At 43.9% G+C, this 27958-nt stretch overlaps 1 protein-coding gene across 1 annotated transcript in view; it reads right to left on the bottom strand.

Annotated features, from left to right (window-relative positions):
* LOC126239361 (phospholipase B1, membrane-associated-like) overlaps positions 1–27958 on the bottom strand; it is a 194653-nt gene that overhangs the window by 45523 nt on the left and 121172 nt on the right. Inside the window, exons 6-7 of the mRNA XM_049947858.1 lie at positions 23010–23172; positions 636–790 (exon numbers count right to left, since the gene is read on the bottom strand). Coding sequence (XP_049803815.1) covers positions 636–790; positions 23010–23172 — 318 coding nt within the window. The remainder of the gene's footprint in view (positions 1–635; positions 791–23009; positions 23173–27958) is intronic.

The following is a 27958-nucleotide window of genomic DNA, read 5'->3' on the forward strand; positions in this document are numbered from 1 at the left end:
GAGCGGTTGTAGGCGCTATAGTCTGGAACCGCGCGATCGCTACGGTCACAGGTTCGAATCCTGCCTTGGGCATGGATGTGCGTGATGTCCTTAAGTTAGTTAGGTTTAAGTAGTTCTAAGTTCTGGGGGACTGATGACCTCAGAAGTTAAGTCCCATAGTGCTCAGAGCCATTTGAACCAACCACCGAGCGAGGTGGCGCAGTGGTTAGCGCACTGGAGTCGCATTCGGGAGAACGACGGTTCAGTCCCGCGTCCGGTCATCCTGATTTAGGTTTTTTGTGATTTCCTTAAATCACTCCAGGCAAATGTCGGGATGGTTCCTTTGAAAGGGCAAAGTTGTCTTCCTTCCACTTCCTTCCCTAATCCGATGAGACTGATGACATCGCTGTTTGGTCTCTTCCCCCAAACAATCCAATCCATGCTCTTCCCAAATACTTTTTCAGTTCGTTTAATTACTGTAGCAGCTCGGTTATCTTAAATGAAGCGACCTACAAGGTGGAATCGTTTTCTAAATAACTACACAATTCCACTGGTCCTTGAATACAGGTGTCTGGAGTACGAGAGGGTTTAGACTCGACAACCTGAGCTTCACCTTCGAAAGATATAAAAGTTGGAACCTCGGCGAGGGCACTCACCACGTCGAGGTCGACCTGCTGCCAGCGGGACATGATGTCGAAGAACTGCTGCCGCTGCGCCTGGAAACGCGACCCCATCAGGCAGGGGCACTCCACGTGGTGCGTCAGCCAGCACCTCCCGGGCATGTCCTCGGCTTCCACCAGGATCCGCAGGTCTGTCAACACGCAGAAACGTCAATTCTACATTTTGCTCCCACAATTTCAGTTCTTCAGTTACTGTCAACAAACGGAAAAGTGAAAAAAATACTCCACTTTCATTATTCCACCATCTTTTTATCGATTATGGACTTGAACACCATGATAATAGGTAACCTTTAAGGATTCGGTTTTAGGGAATCCCAAAAAGTTAAAGGAAGAAACGCTGAACTCCATTTTTAAATGTTCTTTACAACGAAAGATCCGTGGTACTGTCATAGTTTAATTTTAATGTCAGTGGTGTTTAGAAACGGCTTATATCTCTAAAACTATGTTGCATGGGCCCCCTGTACAGAAACTGCAGCTGATCTAACCCCTCTCTTAACTATCGGGTGGTTATGATTAAAGTGCAGCTACTCACAGAGCTCCAGTGGGCACTGTAATTACCGTAAGGCAGCAAAACTTGGTAGATATTTTACGGCGTTAATGCGGAACCGATTTACTCTGGAAACAGATCTGGCGCTGTGAATAAAAGAACCAAAGGTCACACAATTGAGAGTAAATGTTGATTTTATTATTAACCACTGCTTACGCAATTTGTTCAGTATGAGCAGTCGGATACATACAACCTACAGGAATTCTACACCAGGTACTCGATTATGTCATACATAATGCGCCTGCAGCTGCAGCAGCAAATATCGACCATCGGTGCGTATTGTCGCCGTCCTTGTCTCAACATTCCACATTCCGAACAGTGCTTAAAAATTTTCATAACTGTGAATAACAAAAAAAAGGCCGCTCAGTCAGTTGACCACTTCTATCTCACTTGTCTTCAGTTTGTCACCTTCTCGCTGCAGTTCGTCCTGTAAATTATGATTCTATGGTATTCTACGACTGCGGTTATTCCGTAAGGAGTGCTCAAATGAAAAAGTACAGAACTTCTTAATAACCAAACTGGCTTAAATTTGCGTATGCCGCTTTGGTACAAGGTAGTGAGACCAGAATGTATTGCTGTCGTCTCCCCCTAAAAAATTTAGAGCTGTGCCCTCAGCAGGTCCGAGGTCTGGTACTCATCGAATTCCTCGAGCAAGGAAAAACCATTAAAAGTGACGTGTATCCTGAGGCACTCCGTAGCCTACGCAAGTCCATCAAGAGCAAACAACCTGCGCTGCTCGTGGAGTGAGTGACAATGCGCGTCTACATGTCTCCAAGGTCACACAAACTGTAATGGCCAAGTTCAAGAGGGAGCAGCTTCAGTACAGCTCTACAGCATGGACATGTCGCCCTGCGATTCCATGTGTTTGACCTGCTCAAAAATGCTCTCAGAGGTAAACGCTTCAACACAGACAACGAACTGGAGGGCAAAGTGCAGGACTGACTCCTGTCACAGCCACAGGAGTTCTGGGAACATCGAATCCTTCGGCTCGACAAATAGTGGGACAGTTCTGCTCAGACATCTGGTGATTAATTTTGAATAAGTACTTCAATAATACCCGCAGTGTTGTTTCGTTCCTTTCGCTTCTGGACACCTCTTTTATGGGTGTACTCAAACTCTCTGTAAGTACAGATGCCGTCTTCTAGTTGTCTGTTGCATATGAAGGACGCAAGCAGATTACACAGCCGGTGACTTAAAGGTGGTAGAATCTGCAGCATTACTATGATCAGCAATTACTCGTCTCTTGCGCCTGTTGCGTTAGATCTTTTTCTAATAAGTTACATATAACGTGTTTGTGGTATCATGTGTCGATGCCACCCCACTGGTGTCTAATTTGGTAATGGAATTGAAAGTTTCCATCAGACGCCAATAACAGTCGTGCGGGCTCCAGCAGATCCAATGGCGCGTGTCCGCTGAGCCACGCCTCCAACGGGACTGCCAGTGGCAGCCAGACGTCCAGTAGTGCTCGGACTCACTTATCTACGTGATGCTACGCAGACGCCACATAGTCGCGGCTCCAACACCATCGTTCGTGCAATAATTCAGAGAGCTTCATCCTTGTTGACACTGAGAAAGCTGGATTCTATTTCTTGCTACATTATTTGTAATGAGTCTTCATACGCTTTCTAAAATTATTTCCTTGTCATTTATCAAGTTGCCGTTCTTATCTCTAACGAAAAAAGTTAGCCTCTGAAATCCACGTTTCCGATTTTTTTTTTTTTTTGTATTGGTAGAATTGCCTTGAGTTCTTGCTTTGGCTCTCTGCCTCAACTTTTTCTAGCAAACTGGTTAGATATATTCTCTTCTCTGCTCTTAGGATTCGCTTTGTCTCCCTTCTGATATCGATAAAATGTTCCCTTTTCTGCTCATTCTCCCTGTCAGCTAGCCACTTATCTTCCTTCTCCTTTATGTAGCCTTCTGGCATGTCTCGTTGAACCATTTCCTCTTCTTCATTATCTTCTTTCTTCCCAATATATCCTACGCTACACTTAGTACCGTGGACTTTATTTCTTTCCACCTTTCCCCCCCGTTCTCTCTTGGTTCTAGGGTCTCTAGGACCTCTAAACGGTTTTTGATTTCTATAGCATGTTGTTCTTTAATGGCTCTTTCTCTTAGTTTCTCAACATTCAAAGCAGGCTCTAGTGTCCCCTTCTTCTTATGCATGTAGGTGAACATGAGTTTAAGCCTGCACACCATAAGGAAGTGGTCTGACGCACAGTCGGCTCCTCTATACGACCTGACGTCCATGACTCTATGGCTTTAGCGCTGTCCATAGAACTGTAGAAAGATGGAAAGAATACTTCTCAGAACTGTTGAATCGCCCAGACCAAGACGGGATTTTACTTGCAAGCACTACGGAGGAATGGGAAGATGAAGAAGAATGGAAAGTTAGTGAAGAAGACGTGAAAATTGCAATCAAAGGACTCAGAAACAACGAAGCCTCAGGGGCGGATGGAATAAAAAAATGGTTCAAATGGCTCTGAGCACTATGGGACTTAACATCTGTGGTCACCAGTCCCCTAGAACTTAGAACTACCTAAACCTAACTAACCTAAGGACATCACACACATCCATGCCCGAGGCAGGATTAGAACCTGCGACCGTAGCAGTCGCGCGATTCCGGACTGAGCGCCTAGAACCGCTAGACCACCGCGGCCGGCGAGGATGGAATAACATCAGAATTAATTAAGGAGGGAAGTGAGAGCTTACACTTTGAGATATATAAACTGTTCAAGTTGATTTGGGAGGAGACACTGCCAGAAGTATGGAAATTGGATATAATATGCCCAATATACAAGAAGGGAAGCAAAATGGAATGCGGTAACTACGGAGGAATCAGCTTGTTGAATGTAACGTATAAGGTGCTGTCCATAATTATCCTCAGAAAATTGCAACCATTTATAGAGAACAACATATAGAAGTACCAAGCTGGCTTTCGACCAAACCGATCAACAACAGATCACATTTTCACACTAAGACAATTGTTTGAAAAACATTGGGAATATGATGAAGATATCTACAGCCTGTTCGTCAATTTTCATCGTGCATATAACAGCATCCACAGGAATAGCCTATACAATGCAATGCGGGACTTCAGAATCCCTGAGAAGCTAGTGAGAATGGTGCAAGCTTGTATGGAAGGGTCAAAGGCAGCAGTACGTTTCCGAGGAGCCACATCAGAAACATTCGAGATTGAGACAGGTCCCAGACAAGGGGATGCTCTCTCATGTGTTCTGTTTAGTGTCATATTAGAGAAAGTAATAAAAGAATGTAGGCAACAGGAGAGGGCTGGAGTAGAGATGGACGGCAACTTCAATTGTCTCGCATGTGCAGATGACATAATACTGTAAAGTGAATCAAAGCACAAGTTGAAAGAAACGTACCAGAAAATGGACAATAATGCACAGAAGGTAGGGCTCAAAGTGAATCGAGACAAAACAGAGTTCATGCAATTGGGAAGAAGACAAGAGCAGGTAGAATATCTTGAGATAGATAGCAAGAGGTTCAAGACAGTAGACCAGTTCAAATACTTAGGATCTTGGTTTACCAGAGACAACAACATAAAAATGGACATCAAGGAAAGAATAGCAGTGGGAACGAAATGCATGCATTCCCTCAGAGAGACGCTCGGCTCTAAATCGATCTCAGTGAACACTAAGATGAAAATCTACAACACAGTGATATGCCCAGCAGTAATGTACGGTTCAGAAACATGGAGCATGACTGAGAAAGGAAAAAACTATTAATATTTGAAAGAAGAGTAATGAGGAAGATATGGGGACCAGTTTTAGATAACGAAGAATGGAGGAGAAACGAGGAAATCTACCTTCTGATGCGACAACCAACTATCCTACAGAAGATAAAGTGCAAAAGAATACAATGGGTGGGCCATGCAGCCCGTATGCCAAATGGAAGACAGGGAAAGATAGCACCAGAGGGGAAATCAAACACCAAACGCCCCATTGGACGACCAAGGCAGCGCTGGATGGACGACCTGGCGAAGGACCTAGCAGCCCTGGGAATTGAAGACACCTGGAGGAACCGGGCACAAAACATGAAGGAATGGGGGCAGTTTGTGGATGCAGCGCGTGTTCTGCAGGTCCTGTGATCACTGAATATCTGTCTCTCTTCATACGCTTGGAGAAATACAAGTTAAATAAATCTTCTGTTTACTGTCCTGCTGTCATGCGACAATAGTTGCCGCACCGCTCTGTTGCCCACCTTTCCTTACCATTATGCACGAAGTCTTACACAACAGAATTGCTTTCAACGGCGTGTTAAGACACTGTCTGATCAAAAGTATCCAGACACTTGCAACTAAGGCAAAACTGACCACTAGATGTCGAGAAAGGCTGTCCCGCCAGTATGAAAGGACTCTAGGAGTATTCTGCTGTCAACAGCGAAGTAATAACAGCAGAATGGGCTGGCAAAGAGAGCCAGTGACTTCGAAAATTAACTTGTGATTGGATGTTACCTGAGTAACAAATCCATCACGGACGTCTCAGAGCTTCTAAATCTGCCCAAATCGGGTGTTCGCGATTTGCTTGTGAAGTGGAAACACGATCACAGCTAAACCAAGACAAGGTAGACCTCATGCTGACAGACGGGGACTGCCGAGAATCGGTAAAAACTTCGTATCAGCGGAAGGAATCACTCCTCAGTTCAAAAGTGCTACCAGCAGTCCATTTAGCACAATGATTGTGCATAGGGAGATGAGAAGAATGCGGTACAGTGGTCGAACAGTTCGTCGTATGCCATACATTTTTGTGACTAATGCTAAGCGATTCTTGAAGTGGTGTGAAGAGCGACGCAATTGGACGTGTGTTTTATGGTGGTTAATCACGCTACATTGGCAATACTGTAGAAGGGTTTGGATTTAGCGACTGCCAAGGGAACGTCACGTTCGATTTTGTGTGGTGCCAAAAGTGAAGACAGGGAGGCGTTTGTATAGTAAGGAGGTGCTTTGTGTGATTGGTGTGCGGTTCTCGTATTGCACTTAAGGAAACGCCAAATGCACAGGCAAGGGAACACATTTTGCAGCACTGTATACTAAGTGCTGCTGAGGAACAGTTGGAAGGTGTTCATTGTTATCACGACAATGGCACCTGTCATAAGCAGCATCTGTGAGGCATTGGCTGGGGGCAATAACATTCCTAAAATGGACGGACCTGCCCTGAGTCCCAATACGAAACCTATGTACACTGAGATGACAAGTCGTCGGATACGTCCTAATATCGTGTCGGACCTCCTTTTGGCTGGTGTAGAGCAGAAACTCGACGTGCTGAGGACTCAACAACTCGTTGGTAGTCCCCTGCAAAAATATTGAGCCGTGCTAGCCCTATTACCGTCCATAGTTGCGGAAGTGTTGCTGGTGTAGGAGTCTGTTGTGCACAGCCTGACGTCTCGATTATGTTCCACAAATCGATAGGATTCGTGTCGGGGTTCTGGGTGGCCAGTTCACACGCTCGGATTGTCTAGAGTGTTCCTCAGACTAATCGCGGTAATTATTCCCCGATCAATTAGCGCATTGTAATTTATAACAATTCGATACTTGTTTGGGAACATGAAGTTCATGAATACCTGCAAATGAGGTTCAAGTAGTCAGACATAACCATTTCTAGTCAATAATCGGTTCAGTTTGACCAGAGCACTCAGTCCATTCCACGTAAACACATCCTACAGCACCCTCTGCCAGGCACTTTATTGTGAATACCAGAGTAATCACGTAGATGTTAAAGAGCCACCACCAGCTTACATAGTGCCTTGTTGACAACTTGGGTCCTCGGCTTCGTGAGCTCTGCGCCACACTAGAACCCTACTATCAGCTCTTATCTACTGAAGTCGGGATTAGTCTGACCAGATCACGCGTTTTTAATCGTCTAGGGTTTGCTAGCAAAGGCACTCGCGTCGTTCGCGGTCCCCTGGAACATAGCCCTTTAACGCCACATTTCGCCACACTGTCCTAACGGATACGTTCGTCGTACATCTCACATCGATTTCTGCGGTTGTTCCACGCAGCGTTGCTTGTCGGTTAGCACTGACAACTCTACGCAAAGGCTGCTGCTCTCTGTCGTTAAGGGGAGACCATCGGCCACTGCGTTGTCCGTGGTGAGAGGTAATGCCTGAAATTTGGTATTTTTGGAATACGTTTGCCGCAGTGGATCTCGTAACATTGAATTCCCTAACGATTTCCGACCTAGAACGAAATGCTCGTATTAAAAAGGGTGCAAGATAGGGATTTGATCTTTCGCTCCTACTGTTCGACCTATACATCGAAGAAGCAATGATGGAAATAACAGAACGGTTCAGGAGTGGAATTAATATTCAAGGTGAAAGGATATCAATGAGACGATTCGCTGATGACATTGCTGTCCTCAGTGAAAGTGGAGAAGAATTACATGACCTGTTGAAAGGAATGAACAGTGTAACGAGTAGAGAATATGGACTGAAAGTAAATCGAAGATAAACGAAAGTAATGAGGAGTAGCAAAATGAGAACAGCGAGCAACTTAACATCAGGATTGATGATCACGAAGCAGAAGAAGATAAGGAATTCTGCTACCTACGATACAAAATAATCAACGACGGATGGAGCAACGAGGATATCACAAGCAGATGAGCTCTGGCAAAAAGGGCATTCCTGGCCAAGAGAAGTCTACTAGTATCAATCATAGGCTTATGGTAGTGAAACATGGGCTATGGGAAAACCGGGACAGAGAAGAATCGAAGCGTTTGAGACGAGGTACTGCAGACGACTGTTGAACGTTAGGTGGACTGATAAGGAATGAGGAGGTTCTGCGGAGAATTGGAGAGGAAATGAATATGTGGAAAACACTGACAAGGAGAAGGTACAGGATGACAGGACATCTGCTAAGACATCAGGGAATAACATCCATGGTACTAGAGTGAGCTGTAGAGGGTAAACACTGTAGAGGAAGACGGGGACTGGAATACTTCCAGCAAATAATTGAGGACATAGGTTGCTGTTATGAGATGAAGATCTTGGTGCAGGAGAGGAGCTCTTGGCGGGCCGCATTAACCCAGTCAGAGAGGAAGAGAAAAACAATTTTCTAAATGAAATTTCCCATGCGACTAGCCCCAGCTACGATTCCACGTCCAAAGTCTGTTGATTCCCGTCATCCGGCCATAATCAGATCGGAAACCTTTTCACCTAAATCATCTGACTACAAACAACTGTTCTTTAAATACACTGTCCTTTTATACTTTGAGTACCAGATAACACCGCTATTTGTACTTTTGCGTATCCATATCCGATAACTTTTGTCACCTCAGTATGATACCTATAGGTTGATGATGATGGCGGTTTTGGTTTGTGGGCACTCAACAGCGTGATTATCAGCGTCCGTACAAATTCGCAATTTTTTCACTTTCCAGTTTCGCCATTTTCCCGAATGATGATGAAATGAAGAGGACAACACAAACATCCAGTACCCGGGAGCTGAAAATCTCCGCTGTGGGTTGAGAGAACGCCTCTCCCATCAACTTCTATTCCCATCTACACCTCTACCTTCGCTGGTTTCAGCTCCTGAGGAGGAATGTGCTGCCTTTCCTCCAAAGGCTTCCAGTTATTTCACTGGTAGCGTACCCAGCAGAGCTCAAGCCGTCATAAAGGCGTAACGTGGGCATATCCCATGCAAAAATCCTCTAATGGGATCAAATAGCGCATAATTATTTGCATGCTGCTTCTTGACGTTACAATTTTCGCAGACAGTACTGCCTGTAAAATGATCACTAAACATAACGAAGAACCAGAAACCAAAAGTTAGAAAGGTACAGCAAAACAACTTCATTCCATTCGTGTTTATGAAAGTTACTGATATTGACAATCAAAACTGCTGAGACTTATAGCATTTATAACCAAGATCATCCGCTTGTGCCAGACTTCATCTTTTACATAAACTGAGGTGAACTTTAACTTACAGAACTACAAAGTTTTTATTTGCAAAATAACCACCAAATTTTAAGCGGATATACGTATTACATACATGTACATAGAGTCATGTGGTTTATTTTAAGCTTAGAGTCATTCTTTTCATTTATCTCTCACGAATGATCAACGGGCCCTCAACCGAGCGCTCGACAAACATCCAGGAGGTAGTTAAACTCATTTCATATTTACGGGAAAATAATGAGAGTTACTGCATTAAGTGCTGTTACTTTGCGACTTCGTAGTTCGCCAAAATGCTTGGAATTTTTCAGAGATTCCCATAAAAAATCACATTCCATGAGATCAGTCAACTGCGGATGCAACTTGGTATTACGAGATGTGTACGTATCATCGTCGAATTATTCGAGCTATATGAGTTGGGATAGTGTACTCTCTGCCAAAATCGCGCTGCACACTTCTAACTAAATTGTAACATTTGAAAAGAGGACGCTAAATGTTTTTATTTTTTGCTGTGGTTATTGCCATTTCGACTCGTCACACATCGGGTAACGAGCGGATGAGCAAGCGAGCAAAAAAATGGTTCAAATGGCTCTGAGCACTATGGGACTTAAACATCTGAGGTCATCAGTCCCCTAGACTTAGAACTACCTAAACCTAACTAACCTAAGGACAACACACACATCCATGCCCGAGGCAGGTTTCGAACCTGCGACCGCAGCAGCAGCGCGTTTCCGGACTGAAGCGCCTAGAACCGCTCATCCACAGTGGCCAACTAGCTAGCGAGCAGCCAAGCGCTCCAGCTGCATCAGGTAGCCATCTACCGGCAGCCAAGTGAACCAGATACCCACAACTGGCGCCAAGGTGAACTTCTAGCTACGATCCGTAACCCAAAACTCACACAAGTTTCTAACGTCATTCATGCGGGACATTGGTTTCCAACTTTTCTGAAAATATTTCCTGTGAGTGAAGCCAGACATTGGCTAATACTCATCCCCTCCCTCCATCATCAACAACATTGACGCCCAACTGAACTTCATAATGAAAAAGAATTATCATTGAACGCTTTTATTTTGTAAAATGATGGAAAATAGATATTATTTAGTTTTCGTAAGTGCATTATTAAATTCCGAAACAATGAGTCGATGAGAGAGTTGGTACCGCTTAATTCTAACAACATTATATTTGCATTTATAGAAAGATTAAGTAATTTTCAGGGCATCGCGACTGTTACCTAAAACTGCTCTGCAGAAAAAAAGCTAATTATCCACATTGACTGTAGGTACTTACAAAACGTGCTTTCCCTGCACCACTGCTCTCGCTAGTAACAATTGTTTACTCACACTCTGCAACCCCATTTTAAAATCAACCAAGTTAATGAATGTACACTATGTCTACTGCTTGTGTACCACTAGATTCTTGGACTCCTTTCCCCTGAAATGGTGGAAACTGGAAGGCTTCAGGCTGCCAATACTTTGCGTAGCAGCCGTTACGTAATTACTGCTGTATTGTGATCTCAATTAGATCGTTTATTGTAATGAAGTAAATAATGAAGAAGTTTCTGGTCCATTGTGGGAACTACATACAACTCCGAAAAGGTATTTTTATGAGAAACTTAAGCATATATGTATCAATTTTAGTGTCACAGTGGATGATACAAATTATATGTGCAGTAGGTGGGCTGTGTGAGGAAGAAGGAAGATGAATTTCAAACCTTCGCTTCACAAGCTTTAACCTCTGCCACATTGTCTCACACGTTAATCATAGTGTCTGAAATAAAAATGTAGTTGTTGGTAACTTATTTAATAAGTATTACAGTTTTACGAAACCCTGATGATAATCTGCCAGGAAGTTTCATATCAGCGCACACTCCACAGCAGAGTGAAAATCTCGTTCTGGAGACTAATGATAATAATAATAATAATGATATTTTGAAAATAGTTCAGTTTCGAGACCAAAAACTTACTGACCCCTTTTTTTACCCTTTAGAAAATTTCATTTTACCACTCAGGGGATGGTTTTTGAAACAGCCTATTGTTCGTTTCCTAATTTAGCAGCTTGCAGAGCGTCACGTAGTTAATCGAGGTAAACCTCGCTGTAATCTGTAAGTACAAAACTTGAACAAAAGTTACAGAAAGAAAGTACAGCAATTTTGTGAAGCTACAAATACAATATGATCAGTCCAGCGTGTAAGCACGACTGCCTAATGATCCCACTCTTTCCACTGTTGATAATGACTATATCGTTTGTAAATGGTTGATTATATGAAAGCAAGAACTTGTGATGATACGGTATCGTCACACGGCAAGATATTTGAAATCACTTGTTAATTTAAACGGTGAGGTTAGCGATCCGCCGCGCCACAGGTTGTGTGTTACAGCTACCTCCAGTTTAGCTGATGGCATAGATAAAAAAATAATCTGTGATCGTAGGCAATGCTTTTCATTGTTGTCGCTTGACACGAGCACGAGTGTGGTCTTTGCAGCGAAAAAAAAAATCTGGGAGCTGAGCTGAAATAGTGCACTAGCTGGCACTGTTAGGCTGGCCGCGCTCGGTTACCGCGTAAGTTTCAGTGTGAACGCGATCGGCAACATATGGTGGCACGTGGCTTTGTCTAGTTATAAGTGCTCGTAATTATTTAGTATCCGCAATTAAACAAACAGTTCGTGATCTCTTAACAATCATTGTTGTCAGTCGATGGTGTCATCATCCGCTTCCCTAAATGATCAGCACTTGCAGTCAGTTGATTACTAAATTCATGGAGAAAAGTGAAGCAGAAATCCTCGTAGTATAACACCCCAGTTAAACTTTCTGATCTCTCAACAATAACTGTTGTCAATCGATTCTGTTATCACCCGCTTCCCTAAATGATCGGCACTTGCAGTCAATTGATTATTAAATTCATGGAGAAAAGTGAAGCAGAAATCGTCGTAATGTAACAGCACAGTTACACTGTCCCCCCTTCCTTTTCGTTGTTTATAATAACGATATAATTTTTAAATCGTTGTCTACATTAAAGCGAGGACGTAATAGGTGATAATTTTAATCTTGATACTACTAGTTGCTTATGATCTAGTTGTAATAGAAAAAACTGAAGAAATGGTTGAAATTGCAGTACATAACTTGAGTCAAATTGTCCCTAAACTTGGGACTGAGCGAGGTGGCGCAGTGGTCAGCCCACTGGATTCGCATTCACGAGGAGGGTGGTTCCAATCTGCTTCTGGCCATCCTGATTTAGGTTTTCCGTGATTTCCCTAAATCCTTCCAGACAAATTTCGAGATGATTCCTTTGAAAGGGCACTGCCCACTTTCATCCCCATCCTTAACTTGTGCTTCGTCTCTAATGGCCTTGTAGTCGAAGTAACGCTAAACTCAAATGGCTCTGAGCACTATGGGACTCAACATCTGTGGTCATCAGTCGCCTAGAACTCAGAACTACTTAAACCTAACGAACGTAAGGACATCACAAACATCCATGCCCGAGGCAGGATTCGAACCTGCGACCGTAGCAGTCGCTCGGTTCCGGACTGAGCGCCTAGAACCGCTCGGCCACCACGGCCGGCCGCTAAACTCAGATCTCCTTTTTTATGTGCAAAATGTGGAAAGACAATATCGACACATAAAATAAAAGTGATGACATTTCAATGTTAGAACCCATTAGACTCAAAATTGTTATGGGTGGACAAATATCTAGGAAGCCACTTTAAATTTCCCACGTCAGGTAATGCAGAGATAAAATTGGCCAAATTAAGATATTTATGGGGTACCATACAATATGCATTAAAACATTACGTACAGAATGAACCGTTAATAATTTTAGTTTGCTGCTGTGTGGTAGCGAATGGCGGGACAATAACATAGCAGCAGTTACAACAAAAGGATAATCAGGGTCGAAGTTCGTCCGCCTTGCAGCAGGATGATCTTTACTGGACCACAGAATAAACACTAAATGTATAACCTTTAAAAACGAAATGTACAACCTTTTACAACTATAGTTGAAAATAAAGTCTGCAATGGAAAGACCATATCCAACGTATACCTAACAATACGATAAAGAAAGCTCCAATATTATATAACCTAACAGCAAAGAGAAACGTTGGACGTCCCTTAAAGAGATGGTGTGAACAATTCTGAGGCTGAACAGGCCAAAAAGACTGATGGTTGAAGACAATTATGAGGATGATGACAAAGCAGTATCATCTATTATAAAGACATTGAAAGTAGAAATAATAGAATAAACAATATTTCTAATTTATCCCGTTTTTACATCACTTATGAAAGCACCTTAGAATAGAAATAAATCGCTCTCGCTTCCTTCAAACGGCAGTTCGAACCTTTTGCGAAGCTGAAATCTTCCTACAATTGAAATACGCACTCAGTTAAATTCTGTGGAATAACAATCTTGCAATGTTGAGATCAAGGGACAAACATAAACAGTATTCCAGAATGAGATTTTCACTCTGCAGCGGAGTGTGCGCTGATATGAGACTTCCTGGCAGATTAAAACTGTGTGCCGGACCGAGACTCGAACTCGGGACGAGATACTGGCAGAAGTAATGCTTTGAGGACGGGGCGTGAGTCGTCCTTGGGTAGCTCAGTTGGTAGAGCAATTGCCCGTGAAAGGCAAAGGTCCGGAGTTTGAGTCTCGGTCCGGCACACAGTTTTTATCTGCGATGAAGTTTCATAAAGAGTATTGCTGTAAGGTACATATAATTATGTAGATACAACTAGAGTTTTAATGTACATGTGTATCCATACCTGACTTGTTATTGAATACTACTTGCATTTCCAAGTACGCTGTTAAATGCTGTTTCCAACAAGCCGGCACATTAGGGAGGACCTGAGTCAGCAGTTCGCACAGTAGCGTTCCGTCGCAGCAGGTGGATAGTGGGATTACTGATCTGTATTCTGGAGGCCGTACAGTTACGCGGCGAATGGCGGACGTCGTGCCAAGATGGCACTTGGTGACCAGCATCGCGACCTTGGTACCACATACGGTTTACGGTCACGTCGGCTCACGTAAATCGTGAGACTGTGACGGCACAAAAATGACTCCTGTGATGGAGTATAAAAATATTGTGTGCCATAGTTTTCAGTAATATCATCGTGCAGTTTCTAAGCTTAACAAAGAAACTGTTATCACACAAGCAACATTTACAGTTTTTCTAATGCTTAAAAAATTAACTGTTGGAAGAATTCAAAAAATTGATCTAGTATTCTTTATCTCTGTCTGGTATGCAAGTACTCTCAGTTTCTAACTTGCAGACTTTCTTGATCTGTCAAGACTGTGACAGATGGAGCCGTGTGACAGTGACAGTCTCAATGAGGGAGCTCATTCAAAGTCTCCGACACCCTAGCCCACAGCTATCTCTTCTTTACTGTGGTTATACCACTCATTAAAATCCCATTAAATTCATATTTACCTAAGATATATATGAAAATGGTGGACGGGGACCAAGGAGCAGTCGGAGTGTTATACCAATTCCCCTAATGAACGGGTTCGAGGTGCTGTCCTTCACTGAAACTGAAACCAAGCCACGAAGCCAGTGCCTGTTTTGGCGAAGTCTATTTTGTCCATTGTCAAGAGGAGGCAAACACAAAAGGGTGGGGGTCTATTAACCGTCGCCAGTTCAAATGTACGGTGAGTGATCGTACCCTTTATGGCAATGGCAACCAGGAACAGGAAAGGACACTAGGTGCACTCGGTGTGTACGCCTGGGACCTCGTTCAACATGTCGAAGAGGCCATTCCGGCAGCCATTGAGGGAACAGGTGCAACCAAATGCAGATTGTGGCTAACAAAGAAACCAATGATGCCTGTCGTCTGGGTTCCGAGTTCACACTTGGATCATTCCAGAGATTGGCAGAGAGGGTTGAGAAGAACAGCCTTGGACACGGAGTTTCAAAGATCTCACACATTTGTCCCCGGAACCGATAGTGCCACCTTGGTTCTGAGTCGTATGGAAGGTCTGAATCAGAGACTTCGAAGGTTCTGTGACAAGCTAGTCTGCAACTTCCTGGACTTTTGTCATATTCTTGAGAACTGTAGGGTCTCCCAAATGGGTGATGTGTGCACTACATGTCAGAGGCTGTTACCCAGGTAGCTGACTTTGTGTGGGGTGCACACAGTGCCTTTTTTCAGATTAAAAGATTTCCCGTCCAGATAACGATAGCTGTTGGAAATGGTTCAAATGGCTCTGAGCACTATGGGACTCAACTGCCGAGGTCATTAGTCCCCTAGAACTTAGAACTAGTTAAACCTAACTAACCTAAGGACATCACAAACATCCATGCCCGAGGCAGGATTCGAACCTGCGACCGTAGCGGTCTTGCGGTTCCAGACTGCAGCGCCTTTAACCGCACGGCCACTTCGGCCGGCCCTGTTGGAAATCCAGAATTATCAGAGTAAATCCTAAGTAATGCCTCCAACAAGTAACAGTATTAAAAAACTAGTGGTTAACTGCCGAAGCATTCGGAACAAATAGCCAGAGTTCGAGGTATTTCTGGGAAGCAGTAAAGATCAAGTAGTACCAAGTACAGAAAGCTCATTGAAACCTAAAATTGATAACAGTGAGATTTCTGGTGAAAATTTAACTGTATATCGAAAGCATAACGGGAAATGGAGATGGTGTATTTGTCGCAGTGGACAAGAAAGTTAAATCCACCGAGATAGAAACTGAAAATGCATGTGAGATTGTTTGGGCTTGACTCAGTATCAGAGATGGGCACAAAATTATAACTGGATCCTTCTATCGCTCACCACACTCATCTCATGATCTAACCGAAAACCTTATAGAAAACCTCAGTTCGCTAGTACGTAAGTTCCCCAATCATACTGTAATCACCGTGGAGACTTTAATCGTCCAACAATCAATTGGAAAAATTACAGTTTTGTTACTGGCGGGCGTGATAAGATATCCTCTGAAACATCACTAAATGCCATCTCTGATAACTACCGTACCTAAGGCAGATAGTTCAGAACCCTACTCATGATGGAAATATATTGGGTCTAATAGCAACAAATAGATCTGACCTCTTCAACGATGTCCAGTTGAAAATAGTATCAGTGACAATGACATGCTTGTGGAAAGCCGGCCGCTGTGGCCGAGCGGTTCTAGGCGCATCAGTCCGGAACCACGAGGCTGTTACGATCGAAGGTTTGAATCCTGCCTCGGGCATATATGTGTGTGATGTCTTTAGGTTAGTAAGGTTTAAGTAGTTCTAAGTCTAGGGGACTGATGACCTCAGATGTTACGTCCCATAGTGCTTAGAGCCATTTGAACCACTTTGCTTATGGCAACAATAATTTCAGGATTACAAAAGGTAACAAAAACAAACACTAATATATATATCTTCAGTAAAGTAGATAAAAAAATCAGCATTGTGTTATCTCAAAGAGGAAATTGAAACTTTCAGTACAGGGTAGGAGCATGTTGAGGAACTATGGCTCAAAAATAAAAGGATAGTTGACCATGCACTGGATAGATATGTGCCCATTAGAACAGTTCGTAATAGAAATGACCCTCCACGGTGTACATTCACTGTAAAGAAACTTCTAAACAAACAAATACTACTGTATAATAGGTGTAAAACAAAGCACAGGAATACAGATGGAGAGACGCTGAATAAAATGCGTTCGGCTGTTAAAAAAGCAATGCCTGAACCCATCAGTGAATACCGTAGCAGAATACTGTCAAATGATTTTTCACAAAATGCAAAGAAACTCTAGTCCTATGTAACGACTATTAGGGGCACCAAAAGAAGTGTCAGTCCCTAACGAATGAGACAGGAACTGAAACCGAGGTTAGCAAAGAAAAAGCTGAAATGCTCAACTCTGTTTTCAAATGGTCCTTTACAAAGAAAAACTCAAGAGAAGTGGCCCAATTTAATCCTCGAACTACTGAAAATATGACTGAAATAAGTACTAGTGTCAGTGGTGTTGAGAAACAACTAAACTGTTAAAATTAAACGAAGCTCCAGGGCCTGGTGGAATCACTTTCTATACCCAATTTTCGGCTGAGTTAGTCCCTCTTCTAATTATAATAGACTGTAGATCCCTCGAACCATAAACCGTATCTAGTAGTTGGAAGAAAGCACTGGTCACGCGCGTATACAAGGTGGGTAGTACCTTGATCCACAAAACTACCATCCAATATCTTTCACTCCGATTTGTTGTAGAATCTTAGAATATATTCTGAGCTCAAACATGATGATGTACTTGGAACAGAATTATCTCCGCCATGCCAACCAACACGGATTCCGAAAGCATCGATAATGTGAAACCAAACTCAGCCGGCCGCGGTGGCCGTGCGGTTCTAGGCGCTGCAGTCCGGAACCGCGGGACTGCTGCGGTCGCAGGTTCGAATCCTGCCTCGGGTATGGATGTATGTGATGTCCTTAGGTTAGTTAGGTTTAAGTAGTTCTAAGTTCTAGGGGATTGATGACCTAAGATGTTAAGTCCCATAGTGCTCAGAGCCATTTGAACAAACCAAACTCACACTTTTGTCACACGACATATTGAAAAATTCGGACGAAGGTCAGGTAGATGAAGTATTTCTTGATTTCTGAGCAGCATTTGACTCAGTACCACCCTTACACTTATTGTCAAAAGTACTATCATGTGGTGTATCAAGTGAAATTTGAGACTGGATTGAGGACTTTTTGATAGGGAGGACACAGCATGTTATCTCGCATCGTGTAACGAGCAAGCATCGACACGCCCATGTAACCGTCTATTGCACACATTATGCTGGCATAGATGCCTGTTACCCTAGAGAGTCCACGAAAAACTAGGGAGGAAATGGTACGTGACAGCTTCGTGCGTAATCTTCGTGCAGTTTGCAGGGGTTATATCGTAACCGTTGCTCATATGCAATTGGTAGCAGGGTACTAATGAATCCCGAAAGGAAATCGATTCTTCAGACGATGAAATGAAAGGATGGCATTGCATTTTTGGCCAAGAGACTCCACTTTAGCGAGTTGCGCATCGACTCTCAGACGATGGCTCTGGCCGAATTACCCCGACGCCTCAACCAGTGCCGCTTATTCAGGATATTCAGCGACATCTCCTGACTGCGAGTGGCCCCCCTAATGTGTAACGCAACAACGGGCTGAGCTTAATTTTTGCCTGTGTTGTAACAAACTAGAAAAGACGTTCATCTTACCTTGGTGCAAGCGTTTAGATGTTTCGCCACTTCAGTGGGAAATACACTACTGGCCATTAAAATTGCTACACCAAGAAGAAATGCTGATGATAAACGGGTATTCTTTGGACAAATATATTATACTAGAACTGACATGTGATTACATTTTCACGCAATTGAGAAAGCAGTACCCAGAACAACCACCTCTGGCCGTAATAACGGCCTTGATACGCCTGGGCATTGAGTCAAACAGAGCTTGGATGGCGTGTACAGGTACAGCTGCCCATGCAGCTTCAACACGATACCACAGTTCATCAAGAGTAGTGACTGGCGTATTGTGACGAGCCAGTTGCTCGGTCACCATTGACCAGACGTTTTCAATTGGTGAGACATCTGGAGAATGTGCTGGCCAGGGCAGCAGTCGAACATTTTCTGTATCCAGAAAGGCCCGTACAGGACCTGCAACATGCGGTCGAGGATTAGCCTGCTGAAATGTAGGGCTTCGCAGGGATCGAATGCGGGGTAGAGCTACGGGTCGTAACACATCTGAAATGTAACGTCCACGGTTCAAAGTGCCGTCAATGCGAACAAGAGGTGACCGAGACGTGTAACCAATGGCACCCCATACCATCACGCCGGGTGACACGCCAGTATGGCGATGACGAATACACGCTTCCAATGTGCGTTCACGGCGATGTCGCCAAACACAGATGCGAGTGTCATGATGCTGTAAAAAGAACCTGGATTCATCCGAAAAAAATGACGTTTTGCCATTCGTACACCCAGGTTCATCGTCGAGTACACCATCGCAGGCGCTCCTGTCTGTGATGCAGCGTCAATGGTAACCGCAGCCACAGTCTCCGAGCGATAGTCCATGCTGCTGCAAACATCGTCGAACTGTTCGTGCAGATGGTTGTTGTCTTGCAAACGTCCCCATCTGTTGACTCAGGGATCGAGACGTGGCTGCATGATCCGTTACAGCCATGCGGATAAGAGGCCTGTCATCTCGACTGCTAGTGATACGAGACCGTTGGGATCCAGCACGCGGTTCCGTATTGCCCTACTGAACCCACCGATTCCATTTTCTGCGAACATTCATTGGATCTCGATAAAAATATAAATGGCTCTGAGTACTATGGGACTCAACTGCTGAGGTCATAAGTCCCCTAGAACTTAGAACTACTTAAACCTAACTAACCTAAGGACAACACACACATCCATGCCCGAGGCAGGATTCGAACCTGCGACCGTAGCGGTCGCGCGGTTCCAGACTGTAGCGCCAGAACCGCTCGGCCACCAGCGGCCGGCTTGGATCTCGACCAACGCGAGTAGCAATGTCGCGATACGATAAACCGCAATCGCGATAGGCTACAATCCGACCTTTATAAAAGTCGGAAACGTGATGGTATGCATTTCTCCTCCTTACACGAGGCATCACAACATCGTTTCACCAGGCAACGCTGGTCAAATGCTGTTTGTGTATGGGAAATCGGTTGGAAACTTTCCTCATGTCAGCACGTTGTAGGTGTCGCCACCGGCGCCATCCTTGTGTGAGTGCTCTGAAAAGCTTATCATTTGCGTAACACAGCATCTTCTTCCTGTCGGTTAAATTTCGCGTCTGTAGCACGTCATCTTCGTGGTGTAGCAATTTTAATGGCCAGTAGTGTACGAGGGCGTGTTGAAAAGTAAAGCCTCCGAATTCCATATATGATAATTCTCAAGTATTATTAAATAAAACAAACGTTATAAACATTCTAAATCTTTGTACGACACGTCTACATATTTGCAGCCCTCTGCCGCTAGAGCGTATAACATGGCGGTATATAACGTAACTACACTCCTGGAAATTGAAATAAGAACACCGTGAATTCATTGTCCCAGGAAGGGGAAACTTTATTGACACATTCCTGGGGTCAGGTACATCACATGAGCACACTGACAGAACCACAGGCACATAGACACAGGCAACAGAGCATGCACAATGTCGGCACTAGTACAGTGTATATCCACCTTTCGCAGCAATGCAGGCTGCTATTCTCCCATGGAGACGATCGTAGAGATGCTGGATGTAGTCCTGTGGAACGGCTTGCCATGCCATTTCCACCTGGCGCCTCAGTTGGACCAGCGTTCGTGCTGGACGTGCAGACCGCGTGAGACGACGCTTCATCCAGTCCGGAGATCTTGCTGGGCAGGGTAGTTGACTTACACCTTCTAGAGCACGTTGGGTGGCACGGGATACATGCGGACGTGCATTGTCCTGTTGGAACAGCAAGATCCCTTGCCGGTCTAGGAATGGTAGAACGATGGGTTCGATGAAGATTTGGATGTACCGAGCTCTATTCAGTGTCCACTCGACGATCACCAGTGGTGTACGGCCAGTGTAGGAGATCGCTCCCCACACCATGATGCCGGGTGTTGGCCCTGTGTGCCTCGGTCGTATGCAGTCCTGATTGTGGCGCTCACCTGCACGGCGCCAAACACGCATACGACCATCATTGGCACCAAGACAGAAGCGACTCTCATCGCTGAAGACGACACGTCTCCATTCGTCCCTCCATTCACGCCTGTCGCGACACCACTGGAGGCGGGCTGCACGATGTTGGGGCGTGAGCGGAAGACGGCCTAACGGTGTGCGGGACCGTAGCCCAGCTTCATGGAGACGGTTGCGAATGGTCCTCGCCGATACCCCAGGAGCAACAGTGTCCCTAATTTGCTGGGAAGTGGCATTGCGGTCCCCTACGGCACTGCGTAGGATCCTACGGTCTTGGCGTGCATCCGTGCGTCACTGCGGTCCGGTCCCAGGTCGACGGGCACGTGCACCTTCCGCCGACCACTGGCGACAACATCGATGTACTGTGGAGACCTCACGCCCCACGTGTTGAGCAATTCGGCGGTACGTCCACCCGGCCTCCCGCATGCCCACTATACGCCCTCGCTCAAAGTCCGTCAACTGCACATACGGTTCACGTCCACGCTGTCGCGGCATGCTACCAGTGTTAAAGACTGCGATGGAGCTCCGTATGCCACGGCAAACTGGCTGACACTGACGGCGGCGGTGCACAAATGCTGCGCAGCTAGCGCCATTCGACGGCCAACAGCGCGGTTCCTGGTGTGTCCGCTGTGCCGTGCGTGTGATCATTGCTTGTACAGCCCTCTCGCAGTGTCCGGAGCAAGTATGGTGGGTCTGACACACCGGTGTCAATGTGTTCTTTTTTCCATTTCCAGGAGTGTATGTCGCTGCGTGTGAAACAGAGAGCTGTAACCGACTTTCGAATTCGAAGAGTTCGTTCACACACGGATCACCCTCTCCTTCAGCATGAAAATGCCAGACCACACGCGAAGGCTGCGACTTCCGCAACAATCTACATCTACATTTATACTCCGCAAGCCACCCAACGGTGTGTGTCAGAGGGCACTTTACGTGCCACTGTCATTACCTCTTTCTGTTCCAGTCGCGTATGGTTCGCGGGAAGATCGAAGGTCGGAAAGCCTCCGTGCGCGCTGGAATCTCTCTAATTTTACATTCGTAATCTCCTCAGGAGGTATAAGTAGGGGGAAGCAATATATTCGATACCTCATCGAGAAACGCACTCTCTCGAAACCTGGATAGCAAGCTACACCGCGATGCAGAGTGCCTGTCTTGCAGAGTCTGCCACTTGAGTTTGCTAAACATCTCCGTAACGCTATCATGCTTACCAAATAACCCTGTGACGAAACGCGCCGCTCTTCTTTGGACCTTCTCTATCTCCTCCGTCAACCCGATCTGCTACGGATCTCACACTGATGAGCAATACTCAAGTATAGGTCGAACGAGTGTTTTGTAAGCCACCTCATTTGTTGATGGACTACATTTTCTAAGGACTCTCCCAATGAATCTCAACCTGGCACCCGCGCTACCAACAATTAAATTTATATGATCATTCCACTTCAAATCGTTCCGCACGCATACTCCCAGATATTTTACAGAAGTAACTGCTACCAGTGTTTGTTCCGCTATCATATAATCATACAATAAAGGATCCTTCTTTCTATGTATTCGCAATACATTACATTTGTCTATGTAATCCGACGTCATGGGTTCACAATCATCTATCATCCTACATACAGCCCCTATGCGATCCTATACGATTTTTATCTGTTTCTAAAATTTAAAGAACACCTTCGACGACTTCCCTTTGATAGTGATGAAGCGGTAGAAGCAGAGATGAAGTTGTGGTTCTGTGAACATAGTCAAAAATTCTACAGTAACTACATCAAAAACCTGGTCCCTCGTTTACATGGTTCAAATGGCTCTGAGCACTATGGGACTCAACTGCTGTGGTCATAAGTCCCCTAGAACTTAGAACTACTTAAACCTAACTAACCTAAGGACATCACACACATCCATGTCCGAGGCAGGATTCGAACCTGCGACCGTCGTGCGGTTCCAGACTGTAGCGCCTTTAACCGCTCGGCCACTCCGGCCGGCTCCCTCGTTTAGAGAAATGTGTTCATCACCGGAGTGACTATGTTGAGAAATAAATATGTACACATGCAGAAAAGATCTAGAATGTTAATAACGTTCGTTTCATTTAAAAAGCTTTAAGATTTTTCACATAAAATTTCTGATACATTGCATTTCAGCACGCCCTCATGTGTCATCGTCGTGTGTCTTTTTGTTGCCATGTGAGAGGTAGGTATTCATGAATCAACCGCACGAGAGGACGAAGGCATGTGTTACGTGACATCTTAAAGAGAAGCAAAGTCGGATACTTGCGAGGAGCGACCACCAGGTTGACGATGGTACGCGGCAGGTTGGCCCGCAGGTAGTCCAGAGTCTCCATCAACTCACGGCGGTGGCTCTCCACCGCGCCGGCCGCCCTGCCTTCGTAGCACATGTCGATGCAGAAGTCGTTACCGCCGATCAGTATCGTTACCATCTGTAACAAAACATTTCAATGTGTTTCGTGTCTGTCTCCACATTTGTTCGACGGTATAACTACTGAACACTCTTTTGGAATATACTGGATCTGTATGCAGGAGCACCATTCCTTTTGTTTCATTGTTACAGCTACTCATTACACTTGTAGATGGAACGTGCTTGATCTGAACTCGCAATGACTCCTCCTTTTTTTGCAATGGTCTATATTGTTTGTAAAATCAGTGTCACCTTAATACAGCTGTAGGAAAATACTGTCGGTTCTTTGTATAATAAGTTCAACATCAGGATACCAATTAGGTTTTTTTTTTACATTAGCGCTATAATTAAAATAATATTGTCCTCTTACCGAGTGAGGTGGCGCAGTGGTTAGCACACTGGACTCGCATTCGGGAGGACGACGGTTCAATCCCGCGTCCGGCCATCCTGATTTAGGTTTTCCGTGATTTCCCTAAATCGCTTCAGGCAAATGCCGGGATGGTTCCTTAGAAAGGGCACGGCCGATTTCCTTCCCCATCCTTACCTAATCCGAGCTTGTGCTCCGTCTCTAATGACCTCGTTGTCGACGGGACGTTAAACAGTAATCTCCTCCTCCTCCTCCAATACTGTCCTCTTACACCTTCTGAAGATCTAGCCCATACAAACATTAAAAAATACGAGAGTTGGAACTTTAATAGTGGCAACTATTTATTTACAGCTCGTACAAAATAGATATGTGTTTCAAAGTTTTACTAATCTTCAGAGTAGTCATCAGACAGAAGTGATGACACTTTCTGCAGGACCTGACCATCATTTTGCAGCACAATGCTCACGCACGTACAGGGCAAGCTGTTACTGATTTGTTTGACTGATGGGACTGCTAAGTGCTGTATCACCTACTGCACTCCCCAGCCTCAAGCCCCCGTAAGTTCAACTAGATTTCTAAACTGAAGGAAACACTTCACGGCATTCTCTTCAGAACTGCTACAAATTCGTGGGGCAACAGACCTCGCCGCTCGAACTGTCAACACAACTGGCACTGCTAAGAGTATCCTACGACTTCCACACTGCTGGCAACGGATTATACACAATGCTGGTGACTACTTTAAAGATCAATAAAACTTTGAAACATGTTTCTATTTTTATGAGCTGCAATAAATATTTGCCATTATTAAAGTTCTAACCCTCGTATATGTAATCTATAAAACTTATTATTTCAATAAGTACAGCAACCAGAGAATTTTTTGTTGTTTAATTATGCCGACTGCAACACGGCGGATAGTGTACTGTTCTGGTACACGATACAAGTCAAAAAGTGTTTGTGGCACATCTGTAAACACGAAAATTGGATTAACAAGAAGCAGTAGAAAGTCAGCAACTAAACTGCTATCGATGTTTTAACTATGTACTTACTGACAATTCAAATATGCATTACGCCAATTGAAGAAGGGTGAAAGACCGGGACGCATATTGGTATAAATAAAAATTCACAAATCGGGCTGGTTGCTGCATTTCTTAAAATAATATGATCCACAGAAATAATATAAACCACAGAAATAATATAATCCACAACCGCGGAGCTCAACAACCAGCAGAATGAACTTATTATTGTTGAATACACAAAACCTTGTCTCATCCCCTGCTATATCTTCTTCTGTTATGCAGTTATCCAAATCTTATGCAGGACAACAATGAAACAAGCAAATAATCCTAATGAACACAGGTCCTAAGACCAATGGTTTCTCCGATGTGATGAGTTACCACTGGGTATATGAAACCTTATACCAGAGTCCTCGACCATCCCTGCTGCAGATACGCACTTGAGGACAAGCAGATTACATTAAGGGTTCCACACGGCCATCGTTCACATGAAGGCTGGCATCAACAGATCTCTTCGTCGATGCCTGTACACTTTCAAATATCCCAGACACGTTTTGAATGAATTGACAACTATAAGTAATGCGTCTGCACGGCCCATCGACACTACGAAAAGGGTTGTAATGCTCCAAAACCTTTAAATATCCTCACACACAAAAGTCCAGTGGGCTGAAATCGGGGGACCTGGAAAACCATAGTATTGGTGTGGCACGACCGATACACTTGTCGAAGATTCGTGCTAGATTTTTCCGAGTAGCCACACGAAAACGTGCCGGCTCAACGTCGTATATGTACCACATACCAGTCCTTTAATCATAAAAAATGCCATCCAAATAGTCTATTAGCTTTATGTTGCAGGAAGTCAACGTACACACGGCCAGTATATCGACCAGGTAGAAAATGTGGCCCTATCGAGGAAACCACTGCTTTTCCGGACCTCCGTTATACACCTTTTCTTAAAAATAGATATCACTCTTCCCTTGTTGTAGGGTTTTGGGACAGCAGACTATGATAACTCAGTATAATTGTATTAGCTTGCGGGGGACTGCTGTGACTCCATAAAAGCTATGGAATAGTACCGCATATTGTAATATCATGTTCATTAAAAACACATTCGACTAGAAAGTAGTTTAAAATCTGCACACCAATAACTTGTAATTGATGTTTGTTATTTGGAAATGATAATCACGATAATTTATTGAAATACGAACGAATGGAGTCACCAACAGTGTACGCTGCCATCACAGTTTTTAAATAATAATGAAGACACACTCGCTGTTGAAGCAACAAGACGCTATTTCCTAGAGGCAGCAATAATTACTTCTAAGAGCCACTTTTATTTAAACCCAGAAAAGGATGTTCTAGTAAGAAATGAATTGCATTACTTATACAATAACACATTTCAACTCCAGTTATTTTACTGTCCAATATTTATTGGCACAACACATCGGCAGCCTGGCGTCATCACATAGTGCCTATCTTAGTCATACATCAACTGCTATATTATACATTCCTGTGAAATGTGAAATTTGTTTTGAAGGTTAGGCCAGCGATGTTATGTTCCGAAATAGTGTTGTCCGCATCTGGAACAAACATCAAAGTAACAAGAATAAAAAAAAATAGAAAATAACGTACGTAGTATACGTAGCACATCATATGCTTGTTCAACAATACAACAGCTGTATGAAACGTGTGAAGTGATGTAGCTGTTTCTTGTACTATAACACAATCACTACACTTACAAACGAAATTTTTCTCGTTTATTCTCCATATTTCCACCAGAAAATAGTTTTTCCCACGTTCGTTTTAATTACTCGCCGATTTCTTCCTAGTATACAAACGTCTCAAACATGAGATCGACAGGAAGTGCAAAATGGCTAAGCAGGGATTGCTAGAGGACAAATGTAAGGATGTAGAGGCTTATCTCACTAGGCCAAGATAGATACTGCCTACAGGAAAATTAAAGAGACCTTTGGGGAAAAGAGAACCACTTGTATGAATATCAAGAGCTCAGATGGAAACAGTTCTAAGCAAAGAAGGGAAATCAGAAAGATGGAAGGAGTATATAGAGGGTCTATACAGGGGCGATGTACTTGAGGACAATATTATGGAAATGGAAGAGGATGTGGATGAAGATGAAATGGGATATATGATACTGCGTGAAGAGTTTGACAGAGCACTGAAAGACCTGAGTCGAAACAAGGCCCCTGGAGTAGACAACATTCCATTAGAACTACTGACAGCCTTGGGAGAGCCAGTCCTGACAAAAGTCTACCATCTGCTGAGTAAGATGTATGAGACAGGCGAAATACCCTCAGACTTCAAGAAGAATACAGTAATTCCAATCCCAAAGAAAGCAGGTATTGACTGATGTGAAAATTACCGAACTATCAGTTTAATAAGTCTCAGCTGCAAAATACTAACGCAAATTCTTTACAGACGAATGGAAAAATTGGTAGAAGCCGAACTCGGGGAAAATCAGTTTGGATTCCGTAGAAATGTTGGAACACGTGAGGCAATACTGACCCTACGACTTATCTTAGAAAATAGATTACAGATAGGCAAACCTACGTTTCTAGCATTTGTAGACTTAGAGAAAGCTTTTGACAATGTTGAATGGAATACTCTCTTTCAAATTCTAAAGGTGGCGAGGGTAAAAAACAGGGAACGAAAGGGTATTTACAATTTGTACAGAAACCAGATGGCAGTTATAAGAGTCGTGGGAAATGAAAGGGAAGCAGCGGTTGGGAAGGTAGTGAGACAGGGTTGTAGCCTCCCCCCGATGTTATTCAATCTGTATATTGAGCAAAAAGTAAAGGAAACAAAATAAAAATTCGGAGTAGGTATTAAAAGCCATGGAGAAGAAATAAAAACTCTGAGGTTCGCCGATGACATTGTAATTCTGTCAGAGACAGCAAAGGACTTGGAAGAGCAGTTGAACAGAATGAGCAGCATCTTGAAAGGAGGATATAAGATGAACATCAACAAAAGCAAAACGAGGATAATGGAATGTAGTCGAAATAAGTCAGGTGATGCTGAGGGAATTAGATTAAGAAATGAGACACTTAAAGTAGTAAAGGAGTTTTGCTATTTGGGGAGCAAAATAACTGATGATGGTCGAAGTAGAGAGGATATAAAATGTAGACTGGCAATGGCAAGGAAAGCGTTTCTGAATAAGAGAAATTTTTTAACATCGAGTATAGAGTTAAGTGTCAGGAAGTCGTTTCTGAAAGTATTTGTATGGAGTGTAGCCATGTATGGAAGTGAAACATGGACAATAAATAGTTTGGACAAGAAGAGAATAGAAGCTTTCGAAATGTTGTGCTACAGAAGAAAGCTGAAGATTAGATGGGTAGATCACATAACTAATGAGGAGGTATTGAATAGAACTGGGGAGAAGAGGAGTTTGTGGCACAACTTGACAAGAAGAA

The sequence above is a fragment of the Schistocerca nitens genome, chromosome 1 (assembly GCF_023898315.1).
Source record: "Schistocerca nitens isolate TAMUIC-IGC-003100 chromosome 1, iqSchNite1.1, whole genome shotgun sequence".
Lineage (NCBI taxonomy): Eukaryota > Metazoa > Arthropoda > Insecta > Orthoptera > Acrididae > Schistocerca > Schistocerca nitens.